Raw genomic sequence first — 19,954 nt, 5'->3', positions numbered from 1 at the left:
GAATAAATATTTATTGAATTATAAACATTTAATTAAATACACCCAGAGAAAAACCAAGATCTATATAATAAATTAATTATTCAATTTGATAAATATATCATTACTATTGAATCTATGATATATTTATCAATATGATGATTTTTTTTCTTGTCTTGAACAATAATTATTCATAAGAATAATTATTTTGTTCGTATTAATAAAGCATTATCATAAACCCTTGATAAAATTTCTCTATCAAAATTGATTGAGGTTTTTCTTTGGGTGTAGAGTAGGTATGTAGCACGGTTGGGCACAGATCATACTCCACTCACGTTCCATACCCCCAGAATGTATTTAAATGTTTGTAATTTAATAAGTATTTATCCTAAGATTGTTATCGACACATCAAAATTATTTGCTAGAAAAATTTAAAAAAAGATTATTTTAAATTAAAAAAAAAGTGTTAATTCATATATTTATTTTATTAGGGACAAGTTATAAAGAAGTAAATAGAGTAGAATCCAGAAAAATAGAGTAGAGGAATTTTTTAGATAAGTGTTGATTGATATTTAAAAGTGATTATGATCATTAAAGTGATAAACATTAATGTGTATTTAAAATATATTTCAAAAAAAATATATAATAAAAATTTCCAATTTTTTAGATCATTGTAGTATTTTTTAACTGATAACTCCTAAAACCTAGATTTTGGATAGTTTATATTAAAGTATTATCTTTAATTTGATATGTTTTTTTAGCCCTCATAATATCTTGGTTAATGATTGAATTTTCAAAAAAAAAAAAGGAAATTATTAGTAATACAAATGTCGTCTATTAAAAGTATTAACAATAATATATTCGTAATATTTCATCCATCCAGTTGTCAAATTTAATTTCAGTATAAGATGAAAACTAAAAATATCAATATAATGTACAGTGAGAATTGATTATTTGTGGCTAATATAATTTTAAATTAAAAATATCAACATTAACTGTATTTTGACAGATGTAATTTTTAGGACATTTTTCTTTATTACCACGACTGAGGGAAATTTGTCAAAATAATGCCACTGATAACCTCAACTAAATAATGTTGTGATATTTTGACGTATTGTTTGGCAAAGTCAGTCTAGAGAGAGCAGAAATACGGACACAAGAAATACACAGCTAAGTAATACAGTTACGCATGGAAAGTAAAAAAGCTTTTAACGTATTCCAAAAAAAAGTAATGCAAAGTATTCACCATATCAAAAATTATTAAAGATGTCAAAACTTTGTAGGACACACTGTATTCTTATAAATTACATAAAAATTTAACCAAGTAATACAGAATATATGAAAATGAAAAGATTTTATTGAGACAAATAATCGTGTAGGAAACTTCTTAAATATTTTTTTTAAATGACTTACGATTGTTGTAGCACAATAATTTTTTAAAGATGGTATTTTTTTATGAATTTCACGATGTTTTAATTTTTAGAAATAATTATTATTATTTAAAATTTTCAATTTTTCTTTTCAAAAGTACTAAATAATATTGTAGATTTTTTGTAGATAATTTGTAATTATGTGATAATTAACTCATCTTACATAGTATAATAAAATGTGATTAAAAATTTTATTGCTAAAAAAAAGAAATAATATACAAGTAACTATAAAATGTATTGTTTTTATAACTCCCATTTCATAGATAGTTTTCAGACGAGAAACTTTATTTAAAATATTTTAAGTTTTATTTCTTTTTATAAGCCACATATTATATTAATTTTTAATAATTGATTCAGATAATATATTTTTAATATGACTTTAAAAAGTTTGTTCTATCTTGTTATTATGCTTGACTACACACGTATTTTATTGTTTGTACTATTAATGGATGATGATTCATGTAACTTGTTACATCTTCTAAATGAAATTCGTAAAAAAAATGTTCAGTCTTTTTTTAGAACTTTATTATTTTTTGTTTAGTATTAGAGTCAATAATGAGTTTTTTTATAATGTTTAATAAACGCTTAGTGTTCTTAAAATATCAGGTTGAAGCCCTATATTCTTCTTCTTTTTCCTCGCTTTTATCCCAACTATTTGGGGTTGGCCACCCTTATCCTAAACTCTCACTTGACACAATCTCCCACATCATCTACGCTCACATCAGCTGTTCTCACATCGCATTCAATTGGTTGAAGCCCTTTATTGAATAAATAAATGGGGCATTCTTCAGTTATGTTGCTCTTTTTTTGGTTCGAGTATCCACACTCACGCCGAGCATTTTGAGTCAGATTCCATTTCAATATTAGGTGACTACATCTACCTTGGTCACACCTAAAGCAGTTCAGGTACTCCATTATTTCCTTGAAAAATTATAATAAATCAGATAATCTCTGTTCTGGTTGAGATACGAGGTTATAATTTAAAGGTTTAATCCATGCTTCCTTCCAGCGATCCACTTTTTAAATTTATAATGTCCTCATAAATTGGCAAACTAGGAGATGTTAAGTATTTTTGCCACTCTCTTCTTATTACCTCTTCTCGTGTCAGGGATAGAGGCGTTATATTAGTTATCACAGGGAGCCATGGTGGGAGTAATTTTTAGCGTTCCTAATATAGTTTTTATTGTGCTATTTAGTTGGACATCGATTTTGGATACATGTTTACTGTCAATCCAAACTGGAATACAATATTTTGCTGTAGCAAAAACCAATACTAATGAGGTAATCCTAATGGAGTTTGAGTCAGCACCCAGCCATACTCTACTAGTTTGGATGATATATTATTCCTTGTGTTTATTTTCTTTTCTAATGTTTTTAAGTGTTGTTTAAATGTGAGGGTATTACCTAATTATTTTAGGTTTTTATTATGAAATATATAATGACAAATATAATTATTTCAAATAGAAATACTACTTACAAGTATTTAAGTAATCGTATTCAAATACAGAATTTGAATACTTTAACAAAATTGATTATATTTAATATATATATGTGAAATGTTTTTAATCATATTGGATGGGCACTCATTCAATTATACACTTTTATTTTATTACTAAAAGTTGTTTATAGATATTTATAGCAATCTTATTTTAGTTTCGATGCGAAGTTGAGAAGGCATTAGTTTTACTATAATGTATTTTTTTTTTTTTTGGTGTCTGTTACCACTTTTTCTCTGCTCTCATCGAACCAATTTCTTTCAACGATACATCAAAAGATTACAAATCGTATCTAGTCGAAGACAATATCCTCAAAAATTTAAAAAATTTCTATCGTTCCCCGTAAATGAAGGATATCTCCAAAAAAATTACAAATTTAAAAATTGCTAATTTTCGACATTTTTTTAATTTTAGCTTCGATGCGAAACTAAAATTTTGGACTTTACTTTGTCTTCACGGTGAAAATGGCTACTAAATGCTTTTTTGTGTGAAAATTCTCGATTTTATATTTTACATTTTTTTATTTAAAATGCTATACCTTTTTAAAAAATTTATGATATATTTTAGGATACTTAGCATAGTTCAACGTTGAGTAATTTTTCATGTTCAAAATAACTGGTAGTTTTTTCATGTATATCATTGAAATACTATATATGGGTTTAAAATAAGAAATAAAAGATGGACTTTTCGGTAAAGGTTTGAAATTTTTTAAATAAATACCAATGTAATCAAGAATTTCAATTTTTATTTTAGCAAACTTCAAAAAACTTAATAAATGAAAAAGTCGCGGTGTTTATATCGAAAAAATCTTTTTATTATTTCCTTAATTCGAGTGAAATTTCACAATAATGAATAAATATATAGGAATATTTCAAATTACGCATAATCATTGTATTTTTATAGTATTTATTCAGATTAAATAAATCATTAACATCTTTACCATTGATCAACTACATTATATTCAACAACCAGAAAATTATATCTCAATAGAAAATAGTTATTGCGCATTTTCTCACTTACTTTTTGCTATTATTAATAATTTTTTATTAGTGATATACGGACATTTTACTTTATCAATACATCTAATATTAAGTATTATAAACGTTAGAATTTTTAACATAGTATAAATAATTTTATTTGAACTTCTTAGGTCTTAAATTATTAAAATCGAATTAGGATTATTTTAGTAATTTTTTTTCAATAATTATATAAAAAAAAAATTTGTTGTAGGTTAACTAAATTATTAGTTAAAAGAAATATTGACAAAATCCAAAATTATTTCGATTCTAGCTTTTTTTTTGAAACTCATATTTCACAAAATAAATATTTTGATACTTAAATAAATGTTTTTATAGATTAATGTAAATTTTTTTGTTATATCACGCATTCAATGTTTGTGTTGATATTTATCTCTTATTTCTATNGTTCAAAATGATTACTTTTAACATATTAAAAATCAATAATAATTTGAAAATAATTAATTATAAAAATTATATAATATATAATTAAAATAATTACTAATCTGGATATAATTAAGGAAATAGGAGTTGATGTTGGGTTGGGTTGGTTACATTTTTAACTTTATAATGCTATAACTCATTGAAAAGTGTACGAATCAACACAATTTTTTTATGAGAAATAATATTTTTTAATAATCCCTTTTTCATTCGACATACTTTATCTTAATCAGGGTATTAATAAGAAACTAGCAGATAATGTAGCTTTTGTAATTATCCACCAATTTCTTAGAATTAAACACTATCTACTGATTTGCATCGAAGCGTTTCTTATGATAGTGATTTTAATCACTGTCAGATTAAATCTATACTGGACCCAACTATGCAACATCCCCACTATGCCGCGACCCCACTGTGCTGGGTTTTTTTTAGTATATTTTAAGTTGAAGAGTACAAGTAGCAATCTAGAATATGACATAATATTTGGGTTGAATTTGCGTATAGTTTTAATAATTGGAAAATAATTTAACTTTATAAACATTCATAAACTATCTGTTGTCCACTAAAAATCAATACTTCAAATTGATATTTTGTGGATATTTATTGTACTTGCCATCAACAAAATTAAATAATTAAAATTATCGTATTAACAATCTTTTGAAAGTATTTTAAATCTTTTTTATTAAAAATAGAATTTTTTAATGCATGTATCTTTAAAATAATTAATCATTTCTTTAAATGGATACAAAAATTCTGTAAATTAAATCAATTAAATTATGTTAATTGTTTATGATCATACATTTTTTTTATTTAAAGTTTATTTAGAGAAAAATAAACTAAGGTTTTAAGTTTCATCTTGTTAGATGTAAATTAATCAAATAAAGAAAGTTTTTAGTAGTAGATAAGTTAATAATGCTTATGAATATTTTGCTGAAAGTTTTTCCTTTCTTCTAACTTTAAAAAGTCTTAAACAAATATTTTTCTTTGTTATAATTTAAAATAGTTGATGAGTGCTTGTCATATTCTCCATTTCTTATTTTATGATATATATTTCACCAAATTTTGAAATATTTTCTTAATAGTCAATTTTATGTTTATAACAACATTCATGAAATGTAGAAATGAGATTTTTCGTTGTCTGAATTAAATTAAGTGATAATTTATCATTTCAATAATAAAAAAACTGAGTTATCATCATTGAATAACAAAAACATAATATTTAACTCCATTCGCTATTTTAATTTTAATATAAAGCGAACGTCAACTTTAACGAAAATTATTTAATTAGCAATGGAAATTTCCGGGTACAGACAAATTAAATCGTTCTGTTAGTACAATTAAGTTTGATTTATAGCTAGAGAAATTTATTGAGACAAGCTTTTGAAATTATAATTAAATATTTAAATGTTCAATACTAAAAATGTATACTTTGTTTTATACATAAATTGTTTCATTTTATCAACTAACTACAATTAATTTATCTGAAACATTTTAAAAATATTATTTTTTTTTTTAAGTTGTTATCTACTCTTTAAATAAACAAAGTTCGGCGACTTGTTTTTCTTTACATAAAATTCTTTGAGAAAAGTATAACTAGAGATAAATCACTCGTTCTAATTTAGGATTGAAAGCTTCATAAATTGCATTCAAGTACTGAATAGTGAGTAATTAATTTGCAGCGGTTGGAATACATAAAAAGAATGGTACGAATAAAATTGCAATACAAAAAGGTTTATAGTCGAGCTTGAAAATGACATTACATAATTGTTTTAATTAAAATTTTATAAAATGCAGTTACAAAACAAAAAATAATTTTCTATTTCAAGATAATATTTAGAATACTCTCTTTAAAACAAATGTTATTTTACAAATATTTTTAAATAGCTTTCATGTAATAGTCTCCAAAGAGAGTAAAAAATCTACATAAATTTATAGATTTTATGACGTTTTTACGATTGGTAAATTAGGTTTCCTATCAATATGATTTCTATAAAAATATTTACAATCTCATAATACAAAAAAATATATGAACGTCAACTTTTTATGAATTAATCAATGTTGTTTTCATGTTTCAGATCACGATCTAACGATGCGTGACGATCAAGGACGCAGTTGACGACATGGATGGTGAAAATAGGATCATATTGAACGTCGGCGGCATCCGGTATGAAACTTATAAAGCTACGCTCAAAAAAATACCGGCCACGAGACTCAGCAGACTTACCGAAGCTCTAGCAAACTACGACCCTGTACTCAACGAGTATTTTTTTGATCGACACCCAGGCGTTTTCGCTCAAGTACTTAATTATTACAGGTAGATTACTCCAACGCAATATATTCAATGTAAATTAGTCTGTTACCACTACATTAACATTACTGTGTTATCTTTTGTCTAGAACGGGTAAACTACATTACCCGACAAACGTTTGTGGTCCATTATTTGAGGACGAATTAGAATTTTGGGGTCTGGACTCAAATCAAGTAGAACCCTGCTGTTGGTCAACTTACAGCATTCACAGGGATACACAGGTAAGGTTATATATCATCGTGTAGTTCATTATAATAACGAGTAGTCACTAAGACCTTTTTAAACGCAATAACAATCCACGTAATAAACATTCTACTAGTCGTTGGAAGCATTTCAAAGCCAAATCATTATTCCTAAGCATCTAAGTTTCTTTTTGTTTAGATTTAAAACGAAAATATTTTGAAAATGCTAAAAAACAATAGCAACTAAAATAGATTTTACAAAAGACAATAATAGTGTGACACGTATTCGTACGTTGCGCTTTTGTATTGAAAGAAAAACAAGGAAAACATGTTTTACGTAAGGCTGTTTGAATGCCTGAGGGAAAATAGATGATAGGTATGCAACAGTAATTTTTTTTTTTCTTCGGTACTGTTCTCCGTTTATTTTACACCAAAGGGGAGCGATGGAATGTACGTACATTATTATATTGAATTCAGAAAACGACTAAAAGTGACTTGACAGTTAAGGGTTTTCGAGAGAGTATCATGTGGTTGATTAATGGTACACTTTACTGAAATATTGCAAATGTGTTTCCGACAAAAGTCAACATCTCTAAGATTTCAAGCAGTTTATTATCCAAGGTTTCAGTATTTGGGATGTATGCATGCTTATACGTCTATTATGCTATCCATTATACTTTGTTAGATAATGTTTTTTCACAAATCAAATCCATTAGTATATTTTTTTTATGAAATTAAAACGAATTTTATTTCTGAATAATGAAAATTGTAATTTTATAATTAATTTTAGGCCACTCTCGCTATACTTGACAAATTAGATATAGATTCTGAGAAACCAAACGAAGAAGAAGTTGCTAGAATGTTTGGGTACGAAGAAGAATATTTTGCCGGTACTCTAACTCCTTGGCAACGGACCAAACCAAAACTTTGGGCACTTTTCAATGAACCTCATTCATCTTTATCAGCTAAAGTAAGTGCTCAGCATAATATTTTATAACATAGTTGTATAATATATGCAGTTCTAAAAATTCTAAAAAAAAAAAAAAATAAATACAATTTAAACAAATAAATACAATTGATTAAATTTTATTAGTGTAGTCAATTGCTTAAAAATTACTAAATAGAATTTTCACTAGTTTTACTTATTAAAGTAAATTATTCAATCTGAGAACTATAATTGAGATTAGGTTGAATAACTCACAAAATTTACTCTAATGTAATTGCTTGAAATTGTGTTAGGGATTTGTGAAAATGCAGACCACGTTTGCGGTTGGCTATAAAATTCTACTTGACTAAACATTTGCTTAATGATAGTAAAATGTTTAGTAAAAAACCAAATAAATACTCAAAAAATTCACGAATATGAGTTATTATATATAAGATGTTATTTTACAACACAGTACAACTGAAAAAACAAAAAATAATAATAATAACCGAATGTTATTCATAACGTGTTTACAAAAATTGATTTCCAATAAAAGAAATAAAAAACTTAACAATTTTGTGTTAACTGTCTTGCATTTTTTTAGATTTATCTTTTAAACGATTTTTGTAGCAGCTAAGCATCTAAAAAAGAAAAGATTTTTCGCGATACTTACAAGAAAAATTATCGACAGGAAATAGTTTATCCCATTTTTCTGTGTAATTAGAGAAAGCCTATTTATACTCTCTCCATTCTGCTATCTAACTAACATGGTAGAATAGCCATAATAACGATGTATTGAATGCCTATTGTTATATGTAACCTGCATTTAATGATAGTGAAAGAAAGACATAGAGTAATAAATTGGTAACGATGTCCGGTGTAAAGTCGATATGGATCCGAAATAGGTTGGGCTGGTGTTATCACTATCTCTTAGCTTAACCGTGTATACAGAATGATTCTTTTGACTTTATTCACTCGTTTTCTCTTTAAATAATATTTATATAAAAAAAATTGTTGATTCATTTTATGTTGCATATTTTTCTCAATTAATCAATAGTTATGTACTTTTTCAGTCCTTATACTTTATTAGGGTACAAACTTTTTTTTTTTTAATGACAAAATATATAATTAACTACCTTATAAAATTGAAAATTATCTAGTTAAAAAAATGACTGGTTGGTGACAACTCTTGATCCACAATTTCGGAAGTTATTACCATTTAAAAATATAGGCTGGAGGTGGGTCGTGCACATGACTATACGATTAGATAGTCATATTTGTCAGTCGCACTTTTCCTCCCGCTAATATACATGAATCTGAACAACACCTGTAGTACTAGTCCAAAAGTTGTTATTGACCCCTAATTTTCTTAATTAGATTATTTTCTATTCTATAAGCTTGTTAAATATTTGTGTTGCCATTAAAAAAATTAAAGGTGGCATGTTTATATAAGGAATAGATTTTAAAAAGTACTTTATAATTGATGAATTGAGAAGTTCATGAAAATTAAAAAATTCAAAAATAGTTTTCTAAGCATAACTATTATTGTCAGAGAAATGGAACAACTATTGTTTAAAGAATCACTCTGTATTCTGAAAAAGGAGCATATTGGCAAATTCGAGTTAGAATATAATATCCTCTATTGTGTATGCATCACAATCACCTTGTATATAGTTATTAATTTTATAACGAACAGAGCCGAATACACAATGTAAAATTTAATAATATTTCGATGATGTTGGTTGAAACTACCTTGTTGAAGGTCAGCAATAGCATAGTGTCATGTGATGGGCTAGGGTCATAGCCCCTCAGAAATTTTACGCCACATATATATAGAAATTGTGATTAAAAATTATATTTGGTTATTTCAAAATTGTCTTAGGTTTTAAGAATACTTTAATTAGGGTTTAGCGCTACCAAATAGTGGAAATTAAAATTTACCCTCTGATGCTACTATGATTCTAGATCAATTATCTGTATTACCTTATCAAATTAAAGTTTAACCATAATGATGAATTTAATTTGATTTAATAATTTTTAAAAAGTTAACTTATTTTTTTATAGGTTATTTGTAAGAAATCTATCATCGTGTAAGGTAATTAAGAGTAATGTGTTTGAAAAATAAGTTTTTTTTTTGCTATGGATTCAAATATCGTTTCATAATTCTCGGTGAATTTTTACTTAGGTATTTAATTTTCATTTGAATACTTAAAATCAAAAGGTCATCAATAATACGAAACTCTAATCATACAATTGCTAAAATGGTTACACCCCGTCCTAGAACAAAATCTTAACCGCCCTACGCAGTATTGATTTAATAATAATCGATTGATTTTTTCCAGTGTGATTTAGTAAGAGAGAGAGGAGAGAAAAGTAAATACTATTTGGATGATTAACCCGAATGATGTAGCCGACACAGGTTAACTGGTAAATGGCGTTGAGCCGTTTACTTTTAAGAAAGAACAAACACTAAAGAATCTATACTTTGTTTTATCTGACAAAGGGGTGGTCACGATGATAGGGTCACTGATTTTCATAAAATTTAAATAGATCTAATCCATATTGAATACAGAATCAGACATATTTGGATCAACCATGCGAACATTTCGTCGGCGTAGGCAACTTCAACGTATATTTGCTGCGGGTCGTTGTCGGCCATTACGGCCCTTGTTGGACTTGGTACCGCGGTACAAGTCAAACTACCACATTCACGTAGTAAGGCGATGGAGGTGGCAAAGCGACGCAGGACCGAGTCAATACGATTCAACAAGTCATAATAAAAATAACAGATTGTCTGTTCGGTAATAAAGTATTGCTCAACCATAAAATTTTATCGTGAGTGATCAAGTATAATGTAAAAAAATATCGTAAGCATATAAATAACATTTTTTGTCGAATTTCGAATATTAAAAAAATTGTCTTTTATTATATTATATTTATTGAACTATTCAATTGAATCTAATTAATGCCTAAATATATTTAATGTATTGCATATACAATGTATAATTTTCAATTATCTTTCGTTTTACACAATATTATAGAATAATTATTTTTCTATCTTTAGTGAAAGATTCATTGAAATAAGAATTTGTATGCATATGTTAATGAAAAATTTAACTTAAATAATTTTTCAAGTTTTAATTGCTAGTGAATGTTTGTTTTTTAATATTTTGAAACATAAATTAACAAGTAATTATTATTTCCAAACAGCTGCGTGTTATCTTTTCATTGTTGCTAAAATTACTACTTTGAATCACTTATTTAGAATTCCATTCAGATATATTAGAATGGCACTTTGCCTCATAAAACACAAAATAACATAATGCACAAGTTTGGTAATCGCCCTTGTGTCCTTCCGGCTAAGTGTTTCTGTACAATTCAAAACTAAATGTTTAAAAGATAAAAACGTTTGGAATGCATTTTGGAAAAATAATTTTGTTCAGTTTTTAGTTGAATTTAAAACAGTTTTTCGCATACTTCGAACTATAATGTTTTTTTTAAATACTTAAAGTATTTTGTAAATTATCATATACTATATTATCTATGTCAATAGTACTGAAAATCGTTATTTATAATTTATATAAGATACTTTTATTATTATTTAATTTAATTTTAAATTTTAAGATAAGTGAAATAGTAACTTGTATGAGGGATGAAATCACGTGTTATGTTTTATTTTAAATGATTGATTTATGTTTTTAAATAAATAAAAAATACATAGTATACACTATATGTAGTAAGTAAATTTATATTTAAAAAATGATGTTGCTCACAATGACAAATGGTAGAAACAAAACTCGTACATGCATATTGATATAAAATAAAATAAATGTAAGTTTTTTTAAATAAAATCAATATACTATATCTGTGTTTTGTAAACAATAACTTGTAAATTAAAAATTTCATGATTTACATTTTACTATGTACACTTTTAAATTCATAACATTTTTTCCTCGACAATTTGTAGCAATTATTAGCATCGATTACCAAGAAAGAACTTTCACATCAGTATTTTATTTGTGTAACATTCATACATATTTATTCATATTTAATTATGTAATGCTAAACAGTTATTCAGTATATATTTTTACGTACTATTGTAAGACGCAGCTTTATCAACTTATTCGTGACATGCTCTCATTAAATGTGAGTGCTACTAAATGCAAATTATTTCGGAATCTGGCTAGATCATTAATTTGTCGTCAGAGAGAGATGGTGAGAATTTTAAAATAAACAATCTTATACTTGGCAAATAAAGCAACTCGCATTTTCACGACAGTCAGACGCCGGTGTACGTTGATGTCTTTATTTTTCTATTATTCCATTTAAAAATATATTTTTATGTAAAATAAATAGTTATTCTATTAATCTAAACTATGAATTATATGAATACTTAAAAATGAGTTTCACAGAATGATTTTTTTATAATTGTATATTCTTAATTCTACATTTTTATTAAAAATGCAATTTTTTAAACAGTAATATAATTATAATAAATTTTTCAATATATGCGAGTACATAAACACACACGAACAATGTTTTGAAACGTATACAGAGTATTCGGTTGGGTTGGGTAAGATCTTTAAAAAAACAACAGTTATTAACAATTTTTTTTTTAATCATTATGGATCTTTGATGAGCTGTTTCACAAGAAAAATTAAATTTCTATCATCATCCCTTACACTTAGAACTTTTATCAATTTCAGATTTTCAAATGGCAACCCCATATTATTTTTATATATTTTTGTTCGTCATAAAAAAAATAAAAAATTATGATTTTTAAACAAGAACGCTACTTTGAAATTTACAATATTGGATGAAAAAATCAGTAGTCTCTCCAACATGGTCACATTATTATTTTATGTAGCGATAAGAGCTACCGGTTTACTATGTCAACGCACGTTATCAGAATAACTAAGATAAGCTTGGTATGTTTATTTATAGAGCTGGTATTTACGACCTATAACGTTCGAGTCGGTTATAATTTTTCCTTAATAAACCCTAAACTTTAGAGAGCCGTGTAGCACTTAATATTTAATAAAATAAAATATTTTTCTTATTAAACTTAATCTAATGGTGTAAAAAAAGTAGGGTTGCCATTTGAAAATATGAAGTTGATACAAGTTTTAAGCATAAGGGATGGTGGAAGAAATTTCAATTTTCTTATGAAACACATCATCAAAGATTCATAATGATTAAAAAAAAAAATTGTTTATAACACTTGTATTTTGAAAGATATTAAGTGAGACATAGTTTGACGATCACCTGTATTATTAGTAAGGTGCCAATCGTGTGCGTGCGGGTATAGTTCATCTGTAATCTTATGTGTGGGTTTTGGACGACTGTCAGCGTCGTCTATACGGTAAAATATTAGTATATTAGGTAATTTATTTTTATAATTAACTGCTTGTCGTTATCGGTTGTTATAATAGTATTATCGCTATTATTATTATTTTCATTTCTATTTTCTACTGCGACCTTTAAAAATAATATGCGTCTTATTTTATTATATTTAATATGACAATTTTTTAACACGCTTATATTAGTTTCATATTATACCAATGACTTGTGCTATTATATTTAAAGCTGAATGTCTACTACCAGCACCCACAAACCATCTCTGAATCATCTAACAATTAATCAGTATTTAATTCTACAGGAAAAGATAATGCTGTTTATAAAATTTAAAATTCAATCCGTTATAATTTATAAAGTATCAATTTAGTTACTTAAATTAATATTTACTCGTAATTTTAATAATACATAAAATTAAATATTATTTTTATTTAAATTTACAAATATAACGTCATTTGTGGCATGAATTATGTATACAATATAATTGCAAAAAAGTTTATATCGAATTCTTGACTTCTGAAACCACAGATGTGATTACCATAGAGTTCAAAACTTTTAGTATGATAATTACTTGATATTGCCAACTTAGTTCGACATTTCAAATGGAAAGACTGGAATTTAGATATATTACCGTCTTAATGTGCGCCAATGCCAGTTTTAATAAATATGAAAACGAATTCATGAGACATGTTGGAGTATGTCTTTATATATCAGAATATTACTATAGTTAAATTATTTGATTGTCTTGATTTTTTTTATGTTTAGCATTAATACAGTTAGGTAATATTTATTGTAATAACCAGTTAAAATAAAATTAAAATAAGGATTTACAATAGGTTATTAGAATTTTTGAATTAATAGATATTATTATCGAATATTTTCTTCGATCTAGATAATTGATCATAAAATTCGGTATAATAACAAATAATATAAGTATTCAACCTAAATTCTCCTTATTAAAAGAATTCTTATTTTTAATATTTCAATTGAGCTGTGGTTACAATTAAAACAATTATTGTGATAAAATAAAAAAAAAAAAAACAGAAACATAAACATAAATAATCACGAATAAAATTATGTAAAGAAATTAAGAAAAATTACTTACATGGATATCAATTGACAATCAATTGGTAGTTAACGCTATTAGACTGTAATGTAATTCTTATGACAGTGAAAAGTTCGAAATTTCAACTTAAATTTAATATATATATAAGTGTCAATATTTCCGGAACATTTTTAAAAGTTAAGTTAAAAAAGTTCTTATTACTATACGTGTGTTTAATGTTTTTAATTCCCTTGTATAAATAGAAAACATCCGATTTAAAAAAAGAAGTATGTCGTATGAAAGATGTGTATATAAAAAGTAAATTTTTTGTGAAAAAATTATCATTTTGAATCCCTCCCGTGGGCAGGTAGAGGGTCAGATATTTAAAAAATATATACTATATGATATAACTAATGTATCTACAAAAAAAAAAAAGTTGTTTTGATCTATACTTTTTTGGAAAAGTTATGGCAGTTTTAAGTAAATAAAAATCCGAAAATTACCCATTTTTAAAATTGTAATTTTTTAGGCGATTATCCCATTTATGGGGAACGAGGGAAATTTTTTTAATTTTTGAAGGTAATGTCTTCAACTATATAAACAATTTGTGATTTTATGACATATCGTTGAAATAAATCGGTTCAGTGAGATCTGAGAAAAAATGATAGCAGACACAAAAAAAAACATCATAGTAAAATTCACAGCTTCGCATCGAAGCTAAAAATAACTACCAATTTGTGCGAACAATGTATGAGTAATAGTCTTAATGCTATATTGTGTTAATTTTATCAAATACGGTATCATATCATAAAGTGTTTATATTCATTTAATCTTTTTTACTCCTTTGAAATCTAATTCATAAAATAAATTTATTATTTTTTTCGTAGTTATCAATGAAAACCCTGTTAGTATCATTAAAGACAAAAGAAACTTGTAACCTGAACCAGAGCAATTAAGTATAGTTACAAGTACTTCTATTTGCGTGTTAAATTAAAACAAAAATTAATTCTTACCTTTTTTTCTTAAGTAATGCGAAACTATATAATGCATTTGAAAAATTAGTTTGTTTTAAAAAATTAATAAAGTTAAAATTTAAATAAATGAAAGATTTAATTATTTGGATATACAACCCGCATTGCAGTCTGAAGAGAATCTGATTATAAATCTTTTTTGTAACATTTGTTATTATTATTATATCATTTTCTGAGTTTGCACGTAACGATATTAGTCCCTGATGAGTTCAAAACTTTTTCAGGTAATGCCTGGGCTCCCAAAAAAAAGTATCTTTGAGTACATAAAAGTTTTCTTGGAATCAAAAATTTTTAATACTTTAAATTCATTTATTTTATAAAGTTTATATACCACTTGGCAATATTTTATAAATTAGAAGACCAAAAATATTTAAATTTATGAAGTCTAGTTGTAATAAATAAATATTAGCAAATTTAAGGGTTTGATTTCAATTAAGCACCCAATGAAAATTAATTTAAATAATAATTATATTATTATTTACATATTTGTAGTCATTGGTTATTTTTTTTAATATAAAATATTTATTTTTCATTATTTAATTGTCATACTAGCTTACATGTATGTATATGATATATTTTTTATCGTACTTATTTCAACAAATTATAATTTTCTGTGAAATTATTTAAAACAAAAGTGAAAATTAACTGTGTAGCGAAGTGTAAAGATAACTTCATTACAGGTTGTTTTGATTCGTTATCGGTTATTGTGGACGGGACAACTATCCTATTAACTCATATAACTTTTGCATTAATTTATCAAACTAATTTAGCTTAAAACCGTTTCTATGCATACTTGTGAAAATTATCCAAATAACGTTATTATCAACGTAAAAGCTATTAATTCGTTTGATAAACTACTTATATTTCAAAGGAATTTTGTCATGAACATTTCCAAATACAAGGTCACAAACATAAATAAATATTTGAAACTAATATCCGCAAGGGATTGAAAAGAAATTACTTTTTATACTTAGTATGTATGCATTTTATTTAAAATTCAAAAACTTTATAAAAGTTCTCAAACTGTAATAACTGAAAGAAATTTGTCCTCAAATCTAGTAAGGCATAATTGAAATACGTTTTTATATTTAACATAAGACATATTACATCAGTTTTATGATTTATACATTATATTTCACATTTTACATTTTATTATATCCTAATAAAGTTGATTGGTTCATTGAATAAAGTACAGATAAAAAGTCCATTAAACTATTAATTAATTTCTGGTTGGGTTTAAAAGTAACCTATAAATACATTATATCACTAAGAGCTCAAAAGTTTTATTTATGTATGCAGAAAATTTAAGCTAAAAGCAAAATCATCTCTATGGTTCATATCCAAAAGCTAATATGTAGCAAAAAAGGGTTTTTGAAATGTTTATAGTTCGTATAACGTTATCTGTCATATGCCAAAAAATGACGATTTAATAATATTGGGAAGGTTTGTTTTAAAAGTATCGATTTTTATGATACACCATTTTCAATTTGTATTTGTTATTCTTAAAAATAGCTAAAAATGGTATATCAACTTCTGGAAAATAACAATAGACTTTTAAAAAAAACATTAAAAAATGCAAATAAAAATGAACTCATCGTAGAATTACAATTAGTTCGCTAAAATTAAAATGTTTTACTAAATTAATATTTTCATTTCTGTTTTTAGATAGTAGCAGTGATATCAGTATTTTTTATATGTGTTTCCGTATTATCATTTGCTTTGAAAACTCATCCTGATCTTCGGGTAGCAACGCTTAGAAACGTAACTGTACCGAAAGATCGACCACCTGCTCCAGGCAAAAACCCTCCGTTGGAATGGATTCTGAGTAAAGACCGAACTGATCCACATGAAGCTTTTTTTTACGTGGAGCTTGTCTGTAATGTTTGGTTCACATTCGAACTTTTAGCTAGATCTATTGTAAGCGTAATTTATGTGTTAGTTTGAGAGACATTGTATAAAAAAACTTTTTCTTTTTATTCTATTTAAATAGGCCATTTCTATTTTTCTTTAGTAAGTTTGACACAAAAGTATACTCTTTCAAAACTTATGGTTCCCATTGATACAAAAAAAAAAAAAAGGAAAGCAATATAATAAAGAGTATATCTTGTAAAGTTGTAAACATTTTAATAAAATAAAGAAGTTATTTCAGCGGTAAACCCGCTCCATAATTCACAGATTTCTTATGCACATACTCTAAAAAGTATTGCGATAACAGATTATTATAAATGTCATTGCTGTCATATATTTTATACTGTCAGAATAACTTTTAAAGTATCGTTATACTATATTTTACAGTTACTAATCAGATCAAAGTTGTTGCTGTCAAATGATACATTTGAAAATTCCTTTTTGTTAATATTTTTATATAAATATTTTTGAAATTTAGTACAACATGAAATGTTATAGAATTATTTTTTTCGGTTATAAAACTAGTTTATATCTTGAGTCGCTAATAATAGCTAATCTAATAGATTAGATATTCATTCCTTTTAGAAAAAAGTGGATTTTGCCATTTATTAATAAAAATACATTTTAAGACTTCAAAAGACCGGCTGGGGTACAAAGTTACCTCGGCAGTTTTTTCATGATGTTTCAAAGTTGGACGTGCTTAGATTCACATATTGAATAAAAGTAATGTAATTTAAACAACTAAAACGCTGCTCTTATGAAGGTTAATATTAATATTTTACAAATTTATTAATATTATTTTATCATCAGAAAATAATATTTTTTTAAATAAAATTATTCATTATTCAAAAACGATATGTCCATGCAATTATTTCAAATTTTCAAAGCTGTAAATTTAAAATGATTTTTAGATTATTATTTTTTTTTTTTTAGGTAACTCCGAATTTTGTAAACTTTGTCAAATCTCCTGTAAACATTATTGATTTTGTAGCAACTTTAAGTTTCTACACAGACACAATGCTCCAAAATACATTAGCCCAGCGTTTTGATAATACTGAAATCCTAGAATTTTTTTCTATTATCCGAATATTAAGGCTGTTTAAACTTACAAGGCATTCTCCTGGGCTAAAGATACTCATACACACATTCAAAGCCTCCGCTAAGGAACTTACTTTGCTTGTATTTTTTTTGGTTCTGGGCATTGTTGTGTTTGCAAGCCTAGTGTATTACGCTGAACGGTTACAGGTACATAATTTATTAAGAAAACTTAAAAATTTAATTGTGTCTTTAAAAAAAAAAAAAAAACTATTAATTTTTAAATGACAGGCGAATCCACAAAATGACTTCAAAAGCATTCCTGAAGGCTTATGGTGGGCCATTGTAACAATGACTACAGTAGGATATGGTGATATGGCACCCAAAACATATATGGGAATGTTTGTGGGAGCTTTATGTGCCTTAGCTGGAGTACTTACCATTGCATTACCTGTTCCTGTTATTGTATCAAACTTTTCAATGTTTTACTCACATACTCAGGTATTTTATAATTTTTAATTATTTTATAATAAAATATTATATTTAATTTTATAATTTATTTGTATATATTATTCTCGATAAAACTTAATTACGATTATATTACTTAAAATTGTTAACTTTTAGTTTTTTATTTTTTTTAGTTAAGATCCAAATCTAAACTAAACCTATAGACATTAATTAAATTAAAATAAACACATACATCTTAACACACATTTTTATTATTTATATGTGTAAAACACATTAGGCACTTGTTATAATTTAACAGATTATAAATGACAGATGGTTGTACCATGTTGGCATCACGCTTATTAAATAAGATTAAGATTTTAAGTAAGAATTGACTTTATTATAATATTAAGTAACGCAACTAAAACTTATTTATTCTATGCCGCAACATTCCACTTTATTTTATTTTCAGTATTTCATAAAATTGAAATTGTTTTTTAATTAATTGAAAGTTGTTTTTATATGTTTAAAATTATACACGAAAAGTAGCGATCTATTCCTCTTGAAGTTTCTTATTTAGGAAATAAATAAGTAAAAAAATGTTCAACCAAAAACGTATTTTGAAATTTGTATCATATTATACTGTAGGCCCGTTCAAAACTTCCCAAAAAAAGAAGAAGGGTCTTACCTGTCGAACAACCTCGTCCAAAACGATGTGATGCTGTTTGTGCGGGTGTTATGGGTGCTGCTGGATTAATACCGGGAAATAGAAGAATGGCTGCTGTAACTACTCCCGGTGCCATATTGAAAGATCCATTACCATTTGCTACGCCTAAGTTAGGTAAATCAATATAAACTATTGACAAGTTCTTTTAGAAGAAATTTTATTAATATAGAATACAAAATTGAAATCAAATATATATAATAAAAAATTCATAATTTTGTAAGCTTACAACTAAAATATAATTTAATTTTCGAGATAGTATTTTTTGAAATCTTTAGACATATATTCTGAAATATATAAAAATGTTTTTAAACTCCAGATTAAGTAATAATTAAATATTTAAGTAAATTTATTTGGATAACTTGCATAAAGACAATGGGTTTTGAGTTTAAAAGGAGTATTTTTCAACTCAGTTAAGAAAGGAAAAAATACTGACTTTGCAAATTTGATGAATTTTATCTAAGTTTAAGCAAAATTAAAATTACATATTTGTTTCGCGTAACTACGAAAGTATATAATATATATTTTCCGTATATATTACATCATTCAAACTATTATTTTAAAAGTTTTGAATTAATTTATTATATATGGCTGGGATAAATTTCTAAAAAAATTGCTTAATGATTAAATAGCTA

The 19,954-nt window shown here is 25.8% G+C and overlaps 1 protein-coding gene across 3 annotated transcripts in view; it reads left to right on the top strand.

Annotated features, from left to right (window-relative positions):
* The window catches only part of LOC126907734 (potassium voltage-gated channel protein Shaw-like), an 86,175-nt gene that overhangs the window by 62,157 nt on the left and 4,064 nt on the right, over positions 1-19,954 (top strand). For all 3 annotated transcript variants that reach the window (XM_050689297.1, XM_050689295.1, XM_050689296.1), the window contains exons 3-9: positions 6,435-6,673; positions 6,756-6,888; positions 7,640-7,819; positions 16,871-17,122; positions 18,047-18,358; positions 18,440-18,649; positions 19,244-19,436. In XM_050689297.1, coding sequence (XP_050545254.1) covers positions 6,480-6,673; positions 6,756-6,888; positions 7,640-7,819; positions 16,871-17,122; positions 18,047-18,358; positions 18,440-18,649; positions 19,244-19,436 — 1,474 coding nt within the window. In that variant the 5' untranslated portion in view covers positions 6,435-6,479. The remainder of the gene's footprint in view (positions 1-6,434; positions 6,674-6,755; positions 6,889-7,639; positions 7,820-16,870; positions 17,123-18,046; positions 18,359-18,439; positions 18,650-19,243; positions 19,437-19,954) is intronic.

This window comes from Daktulosphaira vitifoliae, unplaced genomic scaffold, assembly GCF_025091365.1.
Source record: "Daktulosphaira vitifoliae isolate Bord-2020 unplaced genomic scaffold, ASM2509136v1 Scaffold_5, whole genome shotgun sequence".
Taxonomy (NCBI): Eukaryota; Metazoa; Arthropoda; class Insecta; order Hemiptera; family Phylloxeridae; genus Daktulosphaira; species Daktulosphaira vitifoliae.
This window is presented reverse-complemented; position numbering and strand designations above follow the sequence as displayed.